Raw genomic sequence first — 21,705 nt, 5'->3', positions numbered from 1 at the left:
TCTTCGTTTAATCTAATACTATTCTCAACTTCCCTGGAAGTCACAGATGGATTTTTCTTGCTGAGCTTTTGTTTTTTGGTCTAACAGTCCCATCATTGTAAAACAACATACCGTGGGTAATGTCACAAGAGATACATTAATACAATATCAAGATAAGCTGGTGAAACAATCATTTATGATGAACAGCATGAAGATATTCTTAATTAATTTAAATCACTGCTTCCTCAGCACCCTTTATCTTTAATGATTGACTTTTCATTACTGAAATAATAATACAAAACATCACAAGGAATTGTCCCTTTAATCCATTACCTGTGTTCCATGATGCGAATACCAGGCAATGGTGGTTTTGGTGGGGCGCATTCTACTTCCACAGAGTCTGGAAGTATCTCCAGTGATCTTGTCATTGGAGTAGTTTTAGTCAGAATTTCCTTCTCCCTGTCAGTCAGTGGAAGCTCTGTTGTACTGCAAGAGTCAAGCCCAAGATCAAAATAATTAGATAAAAGCCACCCACCATGATGGGTACTGTAGTCTAGTAGTTGAGATGCCTCTGGATTGAGAATTTAGATCCCTTTGCATTTAAAAATGAAGTAAATTAATCTGGTATCTGCAGACTAGCACCAAAAACATGGCCATAAAACCCACTAATGCCCATTATCAGGAAATTCACTATGTGCGCCTAATCTGGCCTACACACAATGACTCAGAGCAACCAGGGATTGCCACTTATAAAACATCCACCACAGGAGAGAAAGTATTGAAATTAAAAATCCATAGAAAACATTTCTGTAGAATTCAAGGAGAAATGCTCCCTGAAAAGATCAAAAATACCTTGGATATTTTATTTGTGGCAAGGAAGATCAGCATTCTCAGTATATTCCATTATCTGTAACATAGTTCTAAAGCAGAGTAACACTGCAAAGTATTTTTGAAAAATATTTTTATTGTTAAGAATAGCAATTTTATTTATACAGCACCTTTAAACTAGATCAAAATCCCAAGGTGCTGCACTTGAGGTGTAAAGGAGGGAAAATGAGCATTTAATTAATTCAAGCTTCACATACTACATCACATCGAAACTGACTTTGATTTAAGCTGCAGGTAAAGTAAAGATTTGCTCTGTTATTTATCTACCTTGAATTGTTTATATAAGGAAATCATTCTTACCTGTCAGTTTTAGAGGCTGGCTGGCTGGGTTTCACAGGAGAGGTAGGAGATGGCTGTTCTTGCTTCTCTATTGTCAGTTTCACAAGTTCCTACAGAAAAGCAAGCAGAGCATAATACAACTGATTATTTAATAAACTACAGGAAGAATCTAATTGATAGATAGCTGACTAATGTGCTGAAATCTGGTTCAGTTAGCTATTACCCTCAGTGGAAACTTGCACATGAATCTCAAAAGCTAAATTTACACATGACAATCAGTAGTCTCATACAGTTCTTTCTACTGAAAAAGCAATGCCAAAATCCCAACATGAAAGAATGGGGACGCCAAGTATAGGGATAGACCAACCACAAACATGACCAGTGGTTTTCTTTCTTTGCGGTTTACCTCATGCAATTCCAAATTATACTCAAATTTGATCAAACAACACATTTTCCAGCAACATTTACAAGACTATCATAAATGCTTATAATTGCCTTCACAAAGTAAAACGCTAAAGGGAGCTGGTGCGCATCATTTGTTGCATTTTTAGTGCTCCTCTCCTTTGGACTATTATTTAGTCATGTATGTGGGATAAATGTGATTGACAGGACACCATGACAGTATGGAGACAAAGTGCTTCCTGCTCCAAATAGGAAATCAGGTACCTCACACCAGTACTTTAGTTTGCAAATTTTAATTTTCAGATTTTAACAGATTTGTCCAATTTTCAAATTCAATTGGTGGGGGAAAAGGGGAATTTACCCAACTTAACTCTAAAACTAATGATGATTAAAATGTTTATCTTATAGACAACTGAGTTGAATTAAACAGGCCACATATAATAGCTGATGGGACAAGCGTAAAATAAAACTGCAAATAATAGGAAATGACAATTCTGGTAAACAACTGAAATATGAAAGTTGAGCGAGGGGCTGGGATTTAACCTGGTCCTCACGCCCTTTCATCGTAGGTTATCTTTATCAGCAACTATCACACGTCAGGAGAAAATGCTTTACTGGTGAACAGAAATTTTCAAAAATAGCACTCATAAATACTGTGCTGTCTTGTTTATAAAGGTGACTACTGGTTACTGCTCCAGTTGTCTGGTTTTCATCTGGGGTATTAGTTGTTTGATATTCAACCTTTCTTCAATGACAAGGATGGGTAGAACTTTAAAATAAAGCCAATTTCTAAAATGTGCAGTATCTGTTGATAAAGCTTTAAAAATAATCATCTAAAGCTTCCAACTGCTGAGGTGAACCCTGATTTTGGTTTTACCCATTGAAAGTATATTCATTACATTGGTTCACCAGGATATGGAATTTCAGATTTCTCCACTGGGAAGAAATAGTTATTATAGGAGCAGCAAATTCTGGTTCCTAGTAACAAGCCATTTGTGAAATTTGTTGCTTCTACTAGCATTTTATTAAAACATTAGAACTCAAAATCGGTATGTACACAAACTGGAATGCCAATTAATGTATATAGATTTTAGGCATTTGCCCATACTAAAACAGTCCTCAGTGGGTTGAAAGTCATGCTGACGCTCACTTTTCCATTGTTGTCTTAAAGATTTGGTCGGTTCACTTCGTCAATACAGTCCATTCACATTTTCAAAAAAAGAGCACATCCAACATGTTGGGAATTAAACATAAATTGGTATCGGCAAATTATTTTAAAATTAAGTATACACTGAATTGAAAAGTCAGCAAAACCTATCCAGAAACCTTTGGCTGGAAAGCAAATATAATCAAAGGGAAAATGTGTAATCCCATCGTATCAAATTGCAAATTCACGTTAAATGAAAATCTTACTATTTCCTTTCTTCTAAAGATGTGTTGTTTAATATTTATAAAAAGAACAAAATCTTTATTTTAAGTCACATCAAATAGAGATCACAAACTTGCCTATGGAAGAAATGGAAGTGAAAGGGCTTCTGTCCACTATTTATGCAGTGAACAATCAATCTCAGTCCTGCTGTTCTAGGTGCTGCCAATCTGGGATCAGGTGTTTCTCCACAGGAAAATGAGAGAGTTGAGAATGAAGGTAACGTAGATCAGGAAATCTGGGAATATTCTGGCCGAGATGTTTTGTGGCATGCAGACTCAAATGGTGGAGGACAAGAAAAACAATTACTTTCTCTTCCACCTGGCATCCCATTCCCGGGGCTCAATGAAAGGCAATGTCAGAAATTAGACCACAGGTTTAGATGGTCCAAGTGTTTTTGTACATACCTTTACTCCATCGAGCACTGCTTTAATCATCGCCATGACCCTTTCCTTGTCATCTAGATTCACACCTTCTAAGATCACTTGATCAGACCAGCGAATTAGATTGGCCAGGCTCTGATATACTTGATTTAAACAGGATGTGATGGCCGAGCTGAAAAAGGCAAAAAAAAACGAGTAATGCTGCGCCTAGTTTACACTGAAGCTACAATCCCAGGTGATTCAAAAGAAGCCAGCTGGCAGATTAAAAAGCAAAAAGAAACTGTAAGTGCTGAAATCAGAACAAAACCAGAAAATGCTGAAAATACGCATCGGGCCAGTCAGTATCTATGGAGAGAACAGACAAATTAACCTTTCAGTCGTACAGCCCTTTATCAGAAGTGGTTCAAATGAAGGATTGTACACCAGAAGTACAAATTCATCTTGCAACAGGTTTTGACTAGTCTGATGTGCATTTTCAACTAGGTCACCAGTCTCTGAGCCCTTCACCAACAGGCACCTGTTGAGAAATTTAAACCAAACACCTACAGGAAAGAAGCTATTTTTCCTTCTTAATACAAGAAGCATGAGAGGAGATTTGCATTTAAGTTATCCTAAAAATATGGAGAAAACAGCTCTACATAGGTTATGTTTTGTGTTAATTCTACCCATTCATCATCTCGGTTGATTAATTCTTTCTCCACCCTTCAGATAACAGTGCAGCCCATGTCCCCTGCTGCACAAAACGTAGCACACAACTCTATCCTGTACCAGCTACACTGACTCAACAAACTTCATCTAATCAATGTTTAGAATTTGTATCTTGTTTTAAAATTCTTCTATGCCCTTGCCTTACCCTATTTGGGAAATCCTCTCCACCCATATGTCCAGCTATTAGCCTCCATTTATGGACGCAAGAAATCAGAGCAGGAATAGGGTATACAGCCCATCAAGTCTACTTGCTGCTGAATAAGGTTGAGGCTGATCTTCTACTTCATCTCCAATTTCCTGCCCTATCCCCATATCCCTTGATTCCCTTAGTGTCCAAATATCAATCAATCTCGGTTATGAATATACTGAACAACCAAGTATTCACGGTCTTCTGGGGTAGAGAATTCCAGAACCGAGTGAAGAAATTGCTCCTCATCTTAATCCTAAGTAGTTGACCTGAGATCATAACCCCGAGTGCTAAACTCTTCAGCCAGGGAAAATAGCCCCTCAGCACCTAACTTGTCAAGCACTCTAAGAATTTTATGTTTCATTGAGGTCACCTTTCATTTTTCTATCAATTTTGCATCTGTTCTCATGCCCTCTTCACTTCCACAGCTAATTATTTAGCCATCATGTCGCTACTCTCTCTCAATCCTACTTTCACCTTGCTATCTCTTGGCCTTCAAAAGTTTGCCAAAGTCTTCAGCCTTTCGCTTTCAAAATTCCTTTGCCTCTTTCTCGCACCCACCTCTTCCCCATGCAAAATGCTAACTCTTTCACTTAATGTAATATAAATGCATTTAACTGCTAATTAATCAAGCAAAAATAAAGTATTGAGCACTTGGATGTGGCAAAATAAAACAAAAATGTTGTCTGTATAGCTATATTTCCTATTCTGTCCTTTATGATGCACGTCAATTACTGGATAAGGACAGCTAAACTTTTATGCTAATAAGCTAACAATTAACTGTTCATACAAAGCAATAGCCTCAAACACTTACAAGAACCAGTGTTAATTAGAAATTCCTGAATTGGATAGCTTTCCACCAAAAAAAGTCAAAAGTATGAGCCTACCACAAATACACCACTTGATTCCTGTTGATTAGTGTCCTGTAATTAGTACAACAGAGCATTTATTAATTGTTACTTGGCTTATTTAAATTAAGATTGATGATGGCACAGAATGGTACATATACAGACAGCGGACACAGATAAAAGTGCAACCAAGTGTACCATAGATTACATGGCAAATAAACTCCTTATACCAGCCCAATAATATATTCTTTCATTGTTCTGAAATCCAACAATGCGTATTTTCATTTCCCACACAAATGGCCCCTTTGGCAAATCCAAGTGCTCAATTTGAAGAACTTCAAGGAACATTAAAGCTGCTCAAAAGAAAATGTCAGTCAATACTGCATTCAAATACTGATTCCAATAGTGAAAGGACAGTGTCCAAAGGTTCCACATTCCTGTCCCCTCTCTGCATACTTTAAATATAATCACATCACAGACTTCAGAACTTTCAAATATGAGAGTTCAGAGCTAATAGCATGAATGCACTTTTTAAAATAAACAGTTGCATATGAATGCATTTTTCAGCAAGCGCCTCAAGGGTAAAAAATAGTTACTGATCAGCTTTGCACTATTTTCTTTGGCAGTTGCACCTGCCCATTGAAAAATGAAGGTCAAATTTTCCTATTCTTCAAAAGTCTTTTCTCTGCTTTGGAAAACAACAGTTTACAAAATCAACTTGCCATTAAACCAAAATTTGAATAGCCAGTGCCTTATTAGCAACACTATTTAATCTTTGATACTTACCCATTTATGCTTGCAATTTTATACATAAGTTAACATGAACACATCTGGCAGTATAAAAATTGAAAATCTGCCACTTTTGAAGTATGAAATAAGTAAAAACAGCAAATACAAATGTTATCCAATACGAATTACAGAAAAGAGTGAGAGATGAGCTGTGTTAAGGTAGGTACTAGTTGCATTAATATTAGAGTAGAAATAACTTTTCAAAATACTTTAGAGGTGACATAAACACAACCACCAACTTACATCTGTATAGCACCTTTAATGTAGTGAAATGACTCCAGGTGCTTCAGAGAGAGCATATTCAAACAAAAACTGACACCAAGTCAACGGTGATATGCAGAGGGCTGATTATAAGTTGGCCAGAGGTGATTTTAAAAAGAGGACAAGGTGGAGATTTAGGTCCCATGCAGCCTGTGCTGATAATATCAGGCGTAACAAGTGTATGATGAATAAGGAGCTATGGTTCTCACAGAGAAAGTTACTGCTGACTCAAAAGGAGAAACTGAGGTGTAATCACTGCACTGGGATAGTTAGATATAAAACAAGGTATTAAATAAAGTCTTTAGAATCTGCATAACGTTATGCACAGCCAGAGAGAACAATGCAGATGTAGAGATCATGACATAATCGATAACAGAAAAAGCTAAATAATCTTTCCCCTCTTTTTAAATCTCCACAACATTACCAGAGAATAGCCCAAAAACCAAGATCACTAATTAATTATGGCCTCTGATTGTGACCGCCTTGAGAACCAGTAAGAGCTCATGACCTTCATAGGATTTCCCAGAGACACCAATACAAAATGGAGGGCTTCATTAACAAAAATAACAAACAGAAATAGAAAATCACAGGCTTTATTTATAAAAGAACAAAATAAAAGAAATGGGAGCAGGTTTAGGAAAGTAAGTTGTGAAGAAAACATGAGGAATCTGCAAAGGGATATAGATAGATAGATTCTGCGAGTGGGCAAAAATTTGGCAAATGGAGTCTAATGTGGAAAAATATGAGCTTTCCCACTTTGGCAGAAGAGTAGAAATGCAGCATATTATCTAAATGGAGGGAGATTACAGAACTGAGGTACAGAGGGATCTGGCTGACTTGATAATTGAATCACAAGTTAGTATGCAGGTACAGCAAGTGATGAGGAAGGCAAATGGAATGTTGGCATTTATTGCAAGAGGAATGGAATATAAAATTAGGGATGTTTTTCTGCAGTTGCAGAGTCCATTAAGGAGAATTTCTTTTGAGGGTTGAGAGTCTGTGGAACTCTTCCACAAAGAGTAGTGGAGGCAGGGTCACTGAATATTTTTAAGGCTAAATTAGATTGACACCCTTGTCAATCAAGAATCTAAGGGTATAGGGGTATGAAGGAAAGCAGAGTTGAGGCCACAATCAGATCAGCCATGATCCGACTGAATGGTGGAGAAGGCTCGAAGGGCCGAAAGGCCCACTCCTGCTCCTAATTTGTACGCTTGTATATTTGTCACATAAATTACAATGCACCTGAACAAAAAAGACACATCGATTTCATGGCAATTCCTTCTTTACGTGAGTAATCTCCCAATCTCATGTGGTCCTTCTCTGTAATCAAGATCTTTCTTGTCAAATCTTGTGAATATTAATGCATTAATCTTTGAGCATGATGCTATACTGATTGCAACATACATCAGGTACATACTGAAACATTTTCCTTCATACAGCCACGTTCCGATCTATGAAAGTCAAGTTTGATCTTGAAACCAGAAAACTGAGAAATCATATAACAAGCACAAGTCAACTTTTTAAAAACAAACTCATGTTCTTACAGGTCCTATGTTGGTGATGGCATATTACCTGAATTGTTACTTGTCCAATAATGTGAAAAATTATATCCAATTTTTGTGAACATCTATTTATCAAACACTTCTCGTGGAAATGTCAGATACAAATACCGGTTGAAATGAGCCAAGGTCCCACTTCAAATTCCCAAAGATGTACTCTCTTGCAATTTCCTGTACCCTCAGAAAGCGCATTGCTAGTTGATCCCCTTCCCACAAATTAGTTGCAGCTAAAAGTCATACTCTGAACCACCCGTCAGTAATCAGTATTAAATTCCTAACACAACAGCAAGGTGCTCACAAGTGAGGTCAACTTATTCTACTCTTATGGTTACTTATTGAATGAGTTGATATGTGCCCCATGATTTAGATTGTGAAGTGAAAGGCATTGATTTTGCTCAAGAATCTGGAAAGTTGGGTCATTTACAGCAAAATACTTCCAGTTCTAAAGTTATGACAAAAGGACGGTAGATAATAATTTCAATCTTCCACAGTGGAATTGAATTATAAAATCTTGATCGTAGGAACAAAGGTAGGCCATTCAACTCTCAAGACTACCATGTTGTTCCACCAGTTGTTATATCATGTTGCTCTCCATCTCATTCATTTATCTGCCTTTGGTCCACATTCCTTAATACTCTTATCTAAAATTTCAAATGGCCCAGCAACCACAACCTTAGCAGAAGAGAGTTCTACATTTTAACTACACTGGGTGTGGAGAGAAAAAATATTTCCCAATTTGACTCCTAAATGGATCAACTCTAATTTTAAGATTATGCCCCAGATTCTGAATTTCCCCCACCATCAAATCCCTTCACTTTAAAGACCATAATTTGATCATCCCTTAACCTTCTAAACTCATGGGAGTACAAATCCAAGTTTATGCGAACTGTCTTCATAATTTGACCCATTATGACAAAAAATAAATAGGCAATCTTGAAAAATACCCCAATCCTGATTAAGTTATACAACTGAATAGACCAACACTATAATAGTGAACACTTAAGTGCTCATCTTCTAATGTAACACCCTCTTATGGAAGGCTCTTAAATGAAAATAAACTATTACCTTAATCTTTTAATGTCTATCTGTGCACTAACTCAATCTAACATACTTACAAAATATGCACCCCCCCACCCCCCCCCCCTTCCCCCCCTCCCCTCCCCCCCCTCTCCTGATGCTGCCAGACCTGCTGAGTTTTTCCAGGTATTTCTGTTTTTGTTTTAGCTTCAAGAACATCACTGTCTCATCTAATTCGTTTTAGAAACACACCAAACGTTCTGACAAAGGACCCCACGCCTGAAATGTCAACTTGTCTGGCCTCTCCAAAGAGGCTACCTGGCTGCCTTTGTGTTAGCTCAATTTTAGATTTCCACGATTTAAATTTTTATTCAAGATATTTACTGCCTTGGTTATTTTGTAAATTGTGAACCTTATACTGCTGGAAGCTCTATCCCACCATTTTTACAATTTCAATTAACACACTGATACAAACACTGATATTATAGTAAAATACTTCCTGAGGATCCAGGCATTCGACTCATTGAACCTACACAACATAGAATCATTTAATTTTCTTTTAATTACTTCTGTTCTCAGCCTTTCATTTTTCTACCGCCCCACCTTGCCAATTTTTACACTCTTGAAGATGCTGGTTCTGGTAGTTCTATGATTACACCAATGTCGCAGTCCTCCATAGAAATAGCCATTATTTAATAGTGTCATAGACAATTTCATCACAAATGCGTTAAGCCAAGTCTGTCCTCGCCTAATGACCGCACAAATGCACGTCTGAAAACGGAGCAGCGAGTGACCCAGATGGCACCAGCTTCTGACAAGTTTTCAGAAAACTGGACAGGTCATCTTATGCACTGCATCCATCCAAAACTTGCTGAATAAGTTCCTCCAGCCAGATGTGAAAGGCTGCATATGCCTTATCACCAGGTTTGCATAGTCCAATAATAGAACAGCAATCCAGGGCAGAGCTGTATTCTTACTATTACCCAGCATGTTGATAGGAAAATTAATGTATTGATAGGGGAAAACGTCAGGGCACAAAATTGTATGATTCCAATGCAAGACGAATTTCAGTGTAAAAGACCCACATGCTGGCAAAAAATATTTTGAACCCAATGCCAGCACGAAAGACTCTTCAAGTATGAGAGTCAGAAGCACAGTAGAATTCCCTAACCTACAACAATGTATCGACATTCAAATCTTAGGCCAGCATAACCTGCTATTCTGTTGGACAGACTAATTCCCTACACCAGCTATACCAAGTAAAAATGTTAATTTATGACAATTAGTCCCCAATTATGGTAATTTACACTTGTGTCCAATAGGGGTTGGGGAGGTGAAAATCAAACTGTGATATTAGCCTAAAAAGACACCAACATTTCAGTCACCATCACATTATACCACCTCAAAACAGCAGAATTTTACAAATTTAAACACACAAACTAGTATCATACATTTTGATTTCACCTCAGGAAGGTTGTAAATGTGTTACACTCAGCTGATTAAGGAGATGTTCATTCCAACAATCTGTACTGGATATGAATCCTGTTCCTAGAAATTAAAGTATTCAAATACAATGTCACCACCCTTGCGTAAAATTTTGCTCTAAAACGCATTGCAGTAAAGGCCGTATTTTGTAAATCAACATAGTGTTTGACTAGGCATTGGTTCAAATTGCTGAACGCTATTACTATGCCACTTCTGATGGAAACCAGAGAACCAAAGTACAAAATGATAATACTCTAGGATATCAGAAGTTACACAAGGTCATTATAAACAATGAAAAATCAAAATGAAAGGAAGAAAGTATTTCTAATCTTGCAGGTGCTTTTTATTTTGAAATTTCTTTGCTGCATTCATAGGTAATTAGGAAAAATTACAATGGTTTTACTGAGCTTGGGAGGCAACATCCTTAAACAATTAACACATTATAATACAACATCCCTTTTGATTACTTTCTACACCTCATAATATCCCGATATTTAAATCAAAGAGTGCTCTATGCCATCTGGATTTTATTTACCCAAGCCACTATAAATGCCAATTAAATTCTTCTGTGTTACATCCGATGTTGCCAGAAATACAAGGTTGTCATCAAGTCTATTCTTAACAGAATATTATGTGCTCTCATGTGAAACACACAACTCATTGGTTGGACATGAAATCACAATTAATAATTTGTTTTGTCAAGCAGGCTGCCCTCAGTTATGTGTCAAGTCTGTTAGGCATTAGTGCTAATCATACTTCTAAATATCGGGAACTACCAAAATTAATCTCTGTCCGTCCATCAAAAAACTGGTAAAACTTAGCAAAGCTGCGAAGAATCTCCTGTGCAAAATTTACCTTGACTAAAGCACCACTTTTCAAATAAGTGAAATCAGTGGTTCCATAAGGGGATGCCAGGAACTCTACAAGGTGTACATTTGTGCTCAGCTATAACTCAGTTGGTAGCATTCTCACCCTAAATCAGAAGGTTGTGGATTCAAGTCCCACTCCAGAGATTTGGAACACAAAAATCTAGGCTGGCATTCCAATGTAGCACTGTTGGAGGGGCTGTCTTTCAAATGAGATATCAAACCAAGGCCTTGTCTGCTTTCTAAGGTGAGACATAAAAGATGCCATGGCACTACTTTGAAGAGCATGGGAGTTATCCTCAGTGTCCTAGTCAATATTCATCCCTCAATCAACACAAACACTTATCAGCTCATTAACACATTGATATTTGTGGGAGCTTGCCATGCACAAATTGGCTGCCACGTTTCCTGGATCATAACAGTGATTAAACTTCAGAAGAAAATAAGTGCTTCATTGGCTATAAAGCTCTTTGGGATCCCGAGGCCACGAAAGGCACTGTATAAATGCAGATCATTATTTTTCTTTCAGCTGCTGTGCACAAACAAGTAGTGAAAGCTTGTTTTTCCTTTAGGTGGCAAACAGACTTTTAAACACAATGGGTTGAATGGTCTCTTTCTGTGCCATAACTTTTCTATGGTTCTATGGATTATAGAATCTCAGGGATGGATTTTTACAGGGGTATCTCAGAAAAGTTCAAAAGCTACTAGATTAAAAGTGAAATACATTACTTGCAGGGTGGAGTTAGCTTTTATAAAAATAATTTCTGAAAAATTATTTAAGGGAGGATAAAGTAAAATAGGGTGTTAAAAATCATGGATATGATTAGAATGAATATCGATGAAATAGTACAATTTTACACTTCATACTTTTCCTCAAAGGCAGAACATAGAGAAACTCAATGGTCCAATGCAATGGAGAGATGTCACTATACATGAATGTCACTATATACAAGAACATAACCACTTAGACATCCCGATCTCAATGGTGCCTTGTGAAGTAGTATCAAGGAGTAATGCACAGCACCTCCCCGCAGAAAGGAGCAAAAAACGAAATGAAAATTGGGCTAGAATTACCGCAAGGCCCTTCTCTCTTCTGAACAGCCAATAATTAGTGCACAAGCAGGAAGTTGGAAAACAGGCCACAATTTGGCACCTTGTGCCATTCCACTTACAAGGATGACCAGAGGGAGAAAAAGTTAAATGCCTTCATAAAATTTAGGCTACACATACCCTTAATAACCAGCTCATTTCCTGTGATGGTGCACATGGGCGAGTCAGGGTCAATTATTGAATTTAGATAAAGCAGAATTACTGAGCGGGTGATGACTGGACCAGGGGATGCAAACATAATTTAGTTCCCAATTTAAAATGTACAGCCTGTTCTTATAATTCCCCAAAACTTTAATTTATTATCTTTAAATAGAAAAACGTACAGGAATTTGGGAAACAGCAGGATGCTACATAGTAGTTCCTCTACAGTACAGATGAAGGGACTTGACAATACTGAGATGCTAAGGTGTCACTATTGGTGATAAAATGTAACTACAAATGACAAGTTCACAAAGGCAGATTCCATCAATAAGATTACAACAATTTGTATTGGAAAGGTTGACAAAGAGTGCCCAGAAAAATTATTTTTAATACATTAAGGAGGACTCTCCTATGGTATTTTATGCAAAGAGGAAGCACAATGCTCAGCTGAAGAGGGTTTGGAAGCCAGTGATGAGGGTTTTGGCTCCAATGGGGTGAAATTAGGACATGGGTGAAAGCAAGCAACTTAGCTCATGGGCTAGGATATATGGACTTTCAAACTCTGGGTCAAGCAGGACACTAAGGTGTGCAGGCCACACAGATGCAATCAATCTCCATTTTTAAAATAAAATATTCAATCCTTATTTTCATATTTCCATTCCTCATCTACATGTACAATTGGCAAAGACTATATAAAATTCTCACTGTAAATGTACTCGTCTGCCAGTGGTGACACTGCAGCACCTATACAAGGGGAATGGGAGGTGTAATTACGGCAAGTTTAGAAGGCTAGAGATTACAAAACAAATGTGCATACAGAATTTACAATGGAGAAAAATTGACTGCATGTTTGTGCAGACTAAGATTTTTAAGATATGGGAAACAATGCTAACTATGCATACAAGATTTTCCCATAGAGTTGCTTACATAGGTTTGGGACATGTGTTTCCAGTCCTTCTCTACTATATCCATTGAAACATTGCATGCCCTTAAAATGCAACAATTACAGGCAAAAATGGGATTAAGCATCAACCACTTGAACCATCGTTTTAGAAAAAATGTTAAGCTTAAGCAAGTTTCTAAAACGAACAGAAGCAATGACCCACAAAATCTGAATGGGCAAAGCAAGAACCATTGAATAACCATCATATATCTGATAGCTGTAGTAAGTAGTAACAGCACTTGGAAATACGGTAAACAAATATGAGACTTGGGTTTTGGCAGTCGGATGGGAGGATATGTGGCATCTAAAGAACACACACACCCTCAATTAACAAAATCAAGATTTTAAGCTCAGCTGTAGGTTAAGCAGGACACCACTGCTATGCACAAGTCTAGCACAGTCTGAATGAGCAGTTAGGTAGAGAGACAATTTCAGTGGCAAGGGCTTGGTGGGGCTATGTAAAATGGCTCCAATCATGTCGTGTTCATTTGGAATAAATCCTAGTTCATCCACAATAAGATATCAGACAGGCAGTTTAACCGCACAAGGTAACTATGAAATCAAGGGAAGTGATGCAAAGGGAGAGCTGAATGCTCTCAAAATACATGTAAAAACCAACACCATGCCTTTCTGACGGTGGGTGCAAAAACTCTTTCCCAAGAAGGAATTGGACACAGTAATGGTAATAGGATATCAAAAGTATATCAGTAAGAAGAATTTTGAAAAGGAAGTTAGGAAGACAGAGCTGGAAAGATTCTTAATTTGAAGATGCTGATCAAAAAAGTTGTTTAATAAGTACTTTGCATTTGTCCTTAGTAAACACAATGATATCAGAGGATGCAGATGCTGAAGTGATCAAGAACAAGCTGAACGATATTCCAGGTACAAGGCTACATGCAAGCGATTTACAACTGAACAATAAATTGTATTTATATAGTACCTTTAATACATTAAACCATCCCAGGGCATTTCACAGGGAAATTATAAAATAAAATGACAACTAGCCACACAAGATGTTAGAACAGATGACCAAAAGCTTGCTTAAAGATATAGGTTTTAAGGAGTGTCTTAAAAAATTGAAGTGGGATAAAACCACAGAGGTTTAGGGAGGGAATTCCAGAGCTTAAGGCCAAGGCAGTTGAAGGTACAGCTACCAAAGATGAAGTGATTAAAATAGAGAATGCTCAAGAGGCCAAAATTGGGTTGTGGGCTGGAGGAGATTACAGAGATAAGAGGGGCAAGCTCTTGGAGAGATTTGAGAAAAAGTAGGATGAGAATTTAAAAATTGAGACAGTGCTTAAACAGGAACCAATGTAGGTCAGCGAACATATGGGTGATAGGTAAATGGGATTTGGTGCAATTTAGGAAATAGGCAGAGTTTTAGATGACCTCAAGTTTAGAGGACAAGATGTGGGAGGCCGGCCAGGCGTATATTACTGTCAAGTCTAGAAGTACCAGAGACATGGATGTGGGTTTCACCAGATGAGCTGAGGTGGGGTGGAGTCGGGCAATGTTTTGGAGGTGAAAATAGACTGTTTTAGTAATAGTATGATGTATGGTTGGAAGCTCATCGCAGGTTAAAATATCGTTGTAAACAGTTAAGCCTCAACAATTGCCTGGCAGCAGGAAGAAGTTAGTGGCTAGGAAGCAAAACTTAATCCACAAAACAAGACATTGGCTTCAGTCCTCCCAATGTTTAACTGGAGGAAATTCTGCTCATCTAGTGTAGGTTCCCGGACAAGTAGTCTGACTATTTAGAGATAGTGCAGCAGTAAAGAGATGATGGCGGCGAGGGAGAGCTGGGTGCCATGAGCATACATATGATAGCTGACTTTTTTTCAGATGATGTCACAGAGTGATAGCACACAGATAAGAAATAGGACGGGACTAATCATGGATCTTTAGGTAGAATCATAGAACCATAAAAAAGTTACAGCACAGAAAGAGGCCATTCAGCCCATCATGTCTGCACCAGCCAAAAAAAAAACTGGCTGCCCATTCTAATCCCACTTTCCTGCAGCTGGTCCATAGCCTTGCAGGCTACAGCACTTCAGGTGTACATCCAGATACCTTTTAAATGAGTTGAGGGTTTCTGCCTCCACCACCAAACCAGGCAGCGAATTCCAGACACCCATCACTTTCTGGGTGAAAAAGTTTTCCCTCATGTTCCCTCTAATCCTTACATCAATCACCTTAAATCTGCACTCCCAGTAATTGACCTCTCCACTCGGGGAAACAGGTCTTTCTTGTCTACTCTATCTAGGCCCCTCAATCTTGTATGCCTCAACTGTCACCCCTCAGCTGCCACTGTTCCAAAGAAAACAACCCTAGCCTATCCAATCTTTCCTCATTGCTTCAATTTTCAAGCCTTGGCAACATTCTTATAAATCTTCTCTGCACTCTCTGCAGAGCAATTATGTCCTTCCTGTAATGTGGCGACCAGAACTGTACACAAAAATTCCAACTGTAGCCTAACCAGCAATTTATACAGTTCCAGCATTACAACTTTACTTTTGCACTTTACACCTCGTCCAATAAAGCAAAGCATTCCATTGTGTATTCCCTTGCTTTGTTTGCCCTCCCCAAAGTCATTACCTCACAGTTGTTTGGATTGAATTTCATTTGTCACTTTTCTGCCCACTCAGCCAAACATCATTCTGGAGTCAACAGCTATCCTCTTCACAATAAACCACAAGTTAACAGAGGTAACTGTGCGGTAAGCAGGAAGAGAAGCCATTGTAGGTGATTCTCTGTTAACTGTTAGATCATTAGAAACTGAACTAAATGAATAGAGTCTCACCAAACAGCAGAAACCTCTTTACATAGAGTTGTAAGGCTGTAGAATTCATTTCAGTGTTAGTAGCTGTGACAAAAACGATGTCAATATCCAAGATTGGATTGGAAGCTGAAAGGAGGCAAGGAGGATAAGGCAATATAGGAACAAGGCAGCTAAATGTACTTAGGACTAAGCTCATGTGGCGAGTGAACACTGACTGGATTGGTTAGGCAGGGTGACTGGTTTCTACCTGAAACTTAAGATTGTTATTGTGGGGAATTTGTGTCCACAGAAGGATGGAGTGAATGGGCTGAAAGGGCTTATATTTGTGGACGCTGTAATCAAAAGAGCAAAATGTAAAGGAGTAAAAGGAAGGTGCCAAAGATAGAACCATAAGGCTTCACCAGAGCAACTGCACAAAGTGGAAGAAAAATTGCTAGAAATACAGGTGCTGCACTTGGACAGCTAGGAATGGAACCAGGTAAATAATTAACATCAATGCACAAACAAAACTGCAAAATTGACATGGTTTTGTCTGAATCAGAAACTCTGTACAAAAGAATTTAATTCCATACTTGATCAGTTGTATTAATGTATTAATTTTTAAAAATTAAATACCCAAAAAAAATCACATCAGCCAAGCTTGTACGTCACCACTGATTAACTTCTGAGCACCCAGCGGAACTCTTGGGAGTCACCGAATGTTACTCACTCACCTCTGTTGAATGCGTGGATCCACTTGTACTAACGGCAAGATGGCCTCCAGGACTTTACTGGCTGATCCTGGCAACATCTCGAGCACTTTCTTGTCAATCACCATTTTATCCACAATGGTCTTAAAATACCGCAACGCACTCACCACTTCCTTTTCCTGCTCCTCTAGCCGATTTAAAGTCTGCAACAAACAAAGTAAAAGAAAGTCAGGTGTGTGTAATTCAGAAACAGCCACCATTTATGAAAATATCACACACAAAAAGTTAAAGGAACAATCGATTTGCGTGTATTTAATGCAAAGATTTTAACATGAAATGCAATACAAAAAAATGGCAAAGGATTGAAAAATTCAATAGTTTTTGCATACAAGTGTGTTTTTCACATGAAACTCAACCCTGCTCACATTACTGCATCAAAACAATTAAACAGTACTAAGTACATAAAGTTCAGTTATCCCGAGCAGGATACGGATAGAGACGCAAACGTGCTGCCGACACTGTAGGATTTTCTCTACATTTTTACGTCCCTTTTAGGCTTTTCTTTTACATTTCAGAGATTAGATTATTCTATCGCTAAATGAATGACAATATTATTGAAGACCCAATTTTTTTTGTTTTCAAATAGAGTCAAAACGTAATCTGGAAGATAAAAGGTCTATGAAGCACCTGGTACAGGCGAAATGCTCAATCTTGCCTTAGAATTTAGGTAGCAGTTTTTTGGAGTTCCATGGCCTGCTCCAGGTACCAGATGGTTTAACAGCTATGTCACATTTATCTGAAAGACTGGCACATGAAAGTTGAATCACCCACATTGATTAAAACACTAGAATAACAATTTCTAAAATTTAAAAGACTCACAGGGATCATACAATGTGAAGAAAATCCCACATTACATTTCATTATTTTAAAACTGTCAATGCTCAAAATATAAAATTGATTTTTGAATTAAGAAATGTATAAAACTGCAATCTGAAGCTATGAAAATAGAGTATAGTGAATTATATACAATGTTAAAGCAACCTTATAACACAATTGCAGTGCATTAGAATTACAGGAAAACAAATTAATTTACTAAAGCATGCTGAAATGAGGTCTTGGCAGCTGGTTAAAAGCTAACATTTAGTTGTGGATTGACAACAGGAACACAAATCAAAGAAACATTTTTGCCTGGCATAAGGGAGCATTTTGAAATCTCTGGAGCAGACAGGGCGATTGCACTTATGTCTTCTATACAAGCAGATATTTAACATGCTATTTTGACTACATATACTAATTCATGCACAAATTAACTTGGTTACATGTATTCATCTAATTTATTACTTGGCCTGGTTCCAATATGCCTTAATTAAAAGTTCATGCATATTAAAGTCACCTCAGGTTGCCTGAAGAGCTGGCTTAATTTTATGCAATACACGACAGGGCTTACAATTAACATTTATATAGTAAACCAATCATCAGTAGATTTAATAGAACAGAGGGAGTGGAACCTGCATGATAAACTAGCAAAAGGAGAATACAAAAGCAGTGAGACTACACTGGCACAGGATGCTTCAATGGATTTATTTTGTACATTACTTAGAATTTAGCATAATCATTGAAGACAAAAAGTTAACTCCTAATCACACTGTTTCTAATGGAGATTAAGAATAATTGTTGGGTTGAGGGCCTTTCTAAAGAACCACTCAGAAGTACTGTAGATGGGACAGGAGAATGAGTCATCAAGCACAACATTAAAACAGGAAAAGTACATGAACACAGTGACCACCTCAGATATTATACAACTATTTTTAGCAGACTAGCAGAAAGAAGAGTTTAGCATTGCAAACAGATTTTTGGAGCAGTTCCAATACCACACGTCGATAAGGTTGCAACAGATCAGTGGTGCAGTCAAGGCTGAACCATGCTAAAACTACATGGTTTGTCCAAGTCATTGCTGAAACAAGTGATGTGCCAACAGCAGGCAGATATCTTGGAACATTTCACCAGTCTAAATTGAGAATTGCACTAAGTTCTGTCCATCCGCATGAGACAGCCAAGGGCAGCAATTAATGAAGATATTAGGAACTGAGTTTGTTTATAGTCTTCTGACCTCACAGTTTGAAGATTACTAACTTGCACTTGTGATTGCAGGAACCTCAAAAAAAATGCCTGAACTAACTCCTGGTACCTGGACACCACCTCTACTGCAGCCACTTTATAAGCTACCCAAAGGCTATCTCAACCCCAGAACACTACCTTCAGACAATCCAAATTCCTCAACCAATGTGCATCAGGAAAATAGCACCTGGATCCACAATAACCTTCAATTGTTGAGATCAACAAAAAGGCATTTAAGCAGAAGACTAGATCCAGATCATTTTTTTCCATTAATACACAGTCCCATAAGGAAAACACTGCACACAGCCGAAACAAATCGCAACATAAAAAGTGCTACTCATCACGAATTGCTTCCAAGTGAAAATTTTGCTATTGCATCAGTGGATACAATAATTGAAGGAAGCCTTAAGATCTAGTCAGTATTGAACTTTTTAAATGGGGATTATCAGGACTGGTATCTAGAATGACTACTGCTAGAAAATAATTAGCTGCTTACTAATAGGCCCACTGATGCGTAAGCAAAGTGGATCTTTTCTAATGGCAGGTCACAGACAGATTTTTTTGATTACAAAGATGGCAATTTCTCATTTCAAGTAACAATTATTTTTTTCCCTGTATGTGCTTTTTGGAGGAAGACATCATACTGAAAATATGTATTTTCTGCCCAGCTCTACCTTTCTGAGAATTAAAAAACATTTTTGATTATGCTTCTGCGCTCATCAAGATAAAAGCTGAAGTTTTCAATGCAGACTGATTAATACAATGACATGAGATCCTCACTCCCCATCTTTGGGCCAATTAGCTGACTTCGCTTTGTGCTTTGCAGTCTTGGCTAGGCTTTACTTTGCGTCAGTTCTGCTATGATAATCAAATCCTCTTGCATAATGAAATGCGATCCTGCCAAAGACATTGAATGCAGAAGTCAAGTCCATGGGTAACAGGAAATGCCTTGCTGCTGACTAAATAAAATGACAGCAATGGCAAAGTTTGAATTAGAAAGTGGGAAACTAGTAACAAGACTATTAACAAGACGGGGCCACAGAAGAGGAAAGTTAAAAGACTAGCATAGAACACAATTATTTACGAGAAACATACAATTTAATAACTCTGAACTGTGACAACAGGGTGTAAAGAAAAATAAAAATGTCTTCTTATTTTTAATTTGTGTCTTGTAACCGAAAGGAAGTTAAAATTTATAAAGTAAACAAAGTTTTTAACATGACATTCTCTTTACACAATGGATAGCATTGAGGAACTTACCTTGTTTGGAGGTTTTTCTGTGTTGGTTTTAATAGTTATTTCCACTGGTTTTCCCTTTTTTGATGGAGTTCGTTTTATTTTCGGTGAATGAAATTTGTCCATCAACTTCATGGTGAACGAGGTCAGGTGGGAGCGTTGGGAATCTGGAAGAATGAAGGAGTACACAGTAACCAAAACGTACTGTTCTAATAAAAGATACAATAGTCGTTTGGCAGTACAGAACTGGAGTATCACTGAAAAAAGACATGTCAAAGCTTTTAGTCTTGCACGCACAGGACATTTGCAAGAATACCAAACGTAAAGGGGACAACAATTTATACTTCATGGGAAGAGAGAGTGCTGATTGGTTGGCAAGTTAACTCTGATTGGAGAATGCACCAGTTACATACAAACATATAAATTAGGGGCAGGAGTAGGCAATTCAGCCCCTCGAGCCTGCTCTGCCATTTAACAAGATTGTGGGTGATCTGATTGTAACCTTAAATCCACATTCCACCTACTTCCTATAACCTTTCACCCCCTTGCTTATCAAGAATCTACCTCTGCCTTAAAAATATTCAAAGACTCTGCTTCCATCGCTCTTTCAGGAAGAGAGTTCCAAAGACTCAGGGTGTGAGACAGAGGTACAACAAACACCAAATTCTGGATAACAACAACATAATTCGACACACTGCTAAGTTAAGAACAGGTAAGCTATCAAAATCAGAGTCAACCTGCCTGGTTTGAATTTTAAAAAAGTTAACTCTCAAGCCATCAGTAACTGGTGCATTCTCCATGGCAACACATTTACCAGAGTCCATTTGCCAAGCAATCAGCACTTTCTTCCCATACATTACAAATTGTTGTTCCCTTTACATTTGGCATTTTTGTGAATGTCCTGATGAGTACAAGATGAAAAGCTTTGACATGGGTCTTTTTTCAGCGATCCTAAAGATAAGATAGTTCATTTTTAAGGTGACTTCAGCCCAAGCTTAATATATGGACTAAACAAATGAAGAAAATAAGTAGGATAATGACAGCTCTATAACATAACCAACAAGGAAATTACACATGTATTTTCTGTTTCTATGGCTCAATGTCATTAGGCCAGATCATTACAGCATTGGAAAGCTGAGTTAGCTTGGCAAAGCAAAATCAAGTCATTCAAAAACAAGCCAAAAAATCTCTGGCCTAGCTTTTATTGCCGAACCACTTTAAGTGAACAGGCTGGATTTGGCAACGCGCTGGGGCTCCTGGTGGTCAAAACTCTTAACAGCTACAGTTTTGCTAGTGCTGTGTAATACATGCTGAAGAGTTAATGTCACAACTGATTTCCAGCTGTATAGCTCTCTTGCCACCATCACCACTTCAGGGCAAGGTCTATACAAGCCAGCAGTGCAAAATTCACATGGTTAGTCACAAAGAGGGAATTTTGGCACAGCTGGGTAGCACTTGTCTTGGTCAGAGCTCCAGTTTATAATCTAGACTGATATTGCAGGTATGTGAAATGTCAAGGTGCTAGGAGAACTCTTCAGATAATACTATGAATTCTTCCATTAAAGCAAACATGCGAGACATTGTGCCACATGGGGCACAATGTCTCGCATGT

At 37.9% G+C, this 21,705-nt stretch overlaps 1 protein-coding gene across 8 annotated transcripts in view; it reads right to left on the bottom strand.

Moving 5' to 3' along the window:
• The window catches only part of LOC144685471 (rap guanine nucleotide exchange factor 1-like), a 184,590-nt gene that overhangs the window by 101,820 nt on the left and 61,065 nt on the right, over window positions 1–21,705 (bottom strand). For 4 of the 8 annotated variants that reach the window (XM_078550008.1, XM_078550009.1, XM_078550010.1 and 1 more), the window contains exons 2-7: window positions 20,118–20,260; window positions 16,764–16,942; window positions 5,140–5,175; window positions 3,382–3,529; window positions 1,168–1,256; window positions 313–465 (exon numbers count right to left, since the gene is read on the bottom strand). In XM_078550008.1, coding sequence (XP_078406134.1) covers window positions 313–465; window positions 1,168–1,256; window positions 3,382–3,529; window positions 5,140–5,175; window positions 16,764–16,942; window positions 20,118–20,260 — 748 coding nt within the window. The remainder of the gene's footprint in view (window positions 1–312; window positions 466–1,167; window positions 1,257–3,381; window positions 3,530–5,139; window positions 5,176–16,763; window positions 16,943–20,117; window positions 20,261–21,705) is intronic. The other 4 variants (XM_078550014.1, XM_078550015.1, XM_078550011.1 and 1 more) reach the window with 1 other exon arrangement.

Source organism: Cetorhinus maximus, chromosome 10 (genome assembly GCF_964194155.1).
Source record: "Cetorhinus maximus chromosome 10, sCetMax3.hap1.1, whole genome shotgun sequence".
NCBI lineage: Eukaryota > Metazoa > Chordata > Chondrichthyes > Lamniformes > Cetorhinidae > Cetorhinus > Cetorhinus maximus.
Note: the sequence above shows the minus strand (reverse complement) of the source record. Positions and strands in the feature narration are given on the sequence as shown.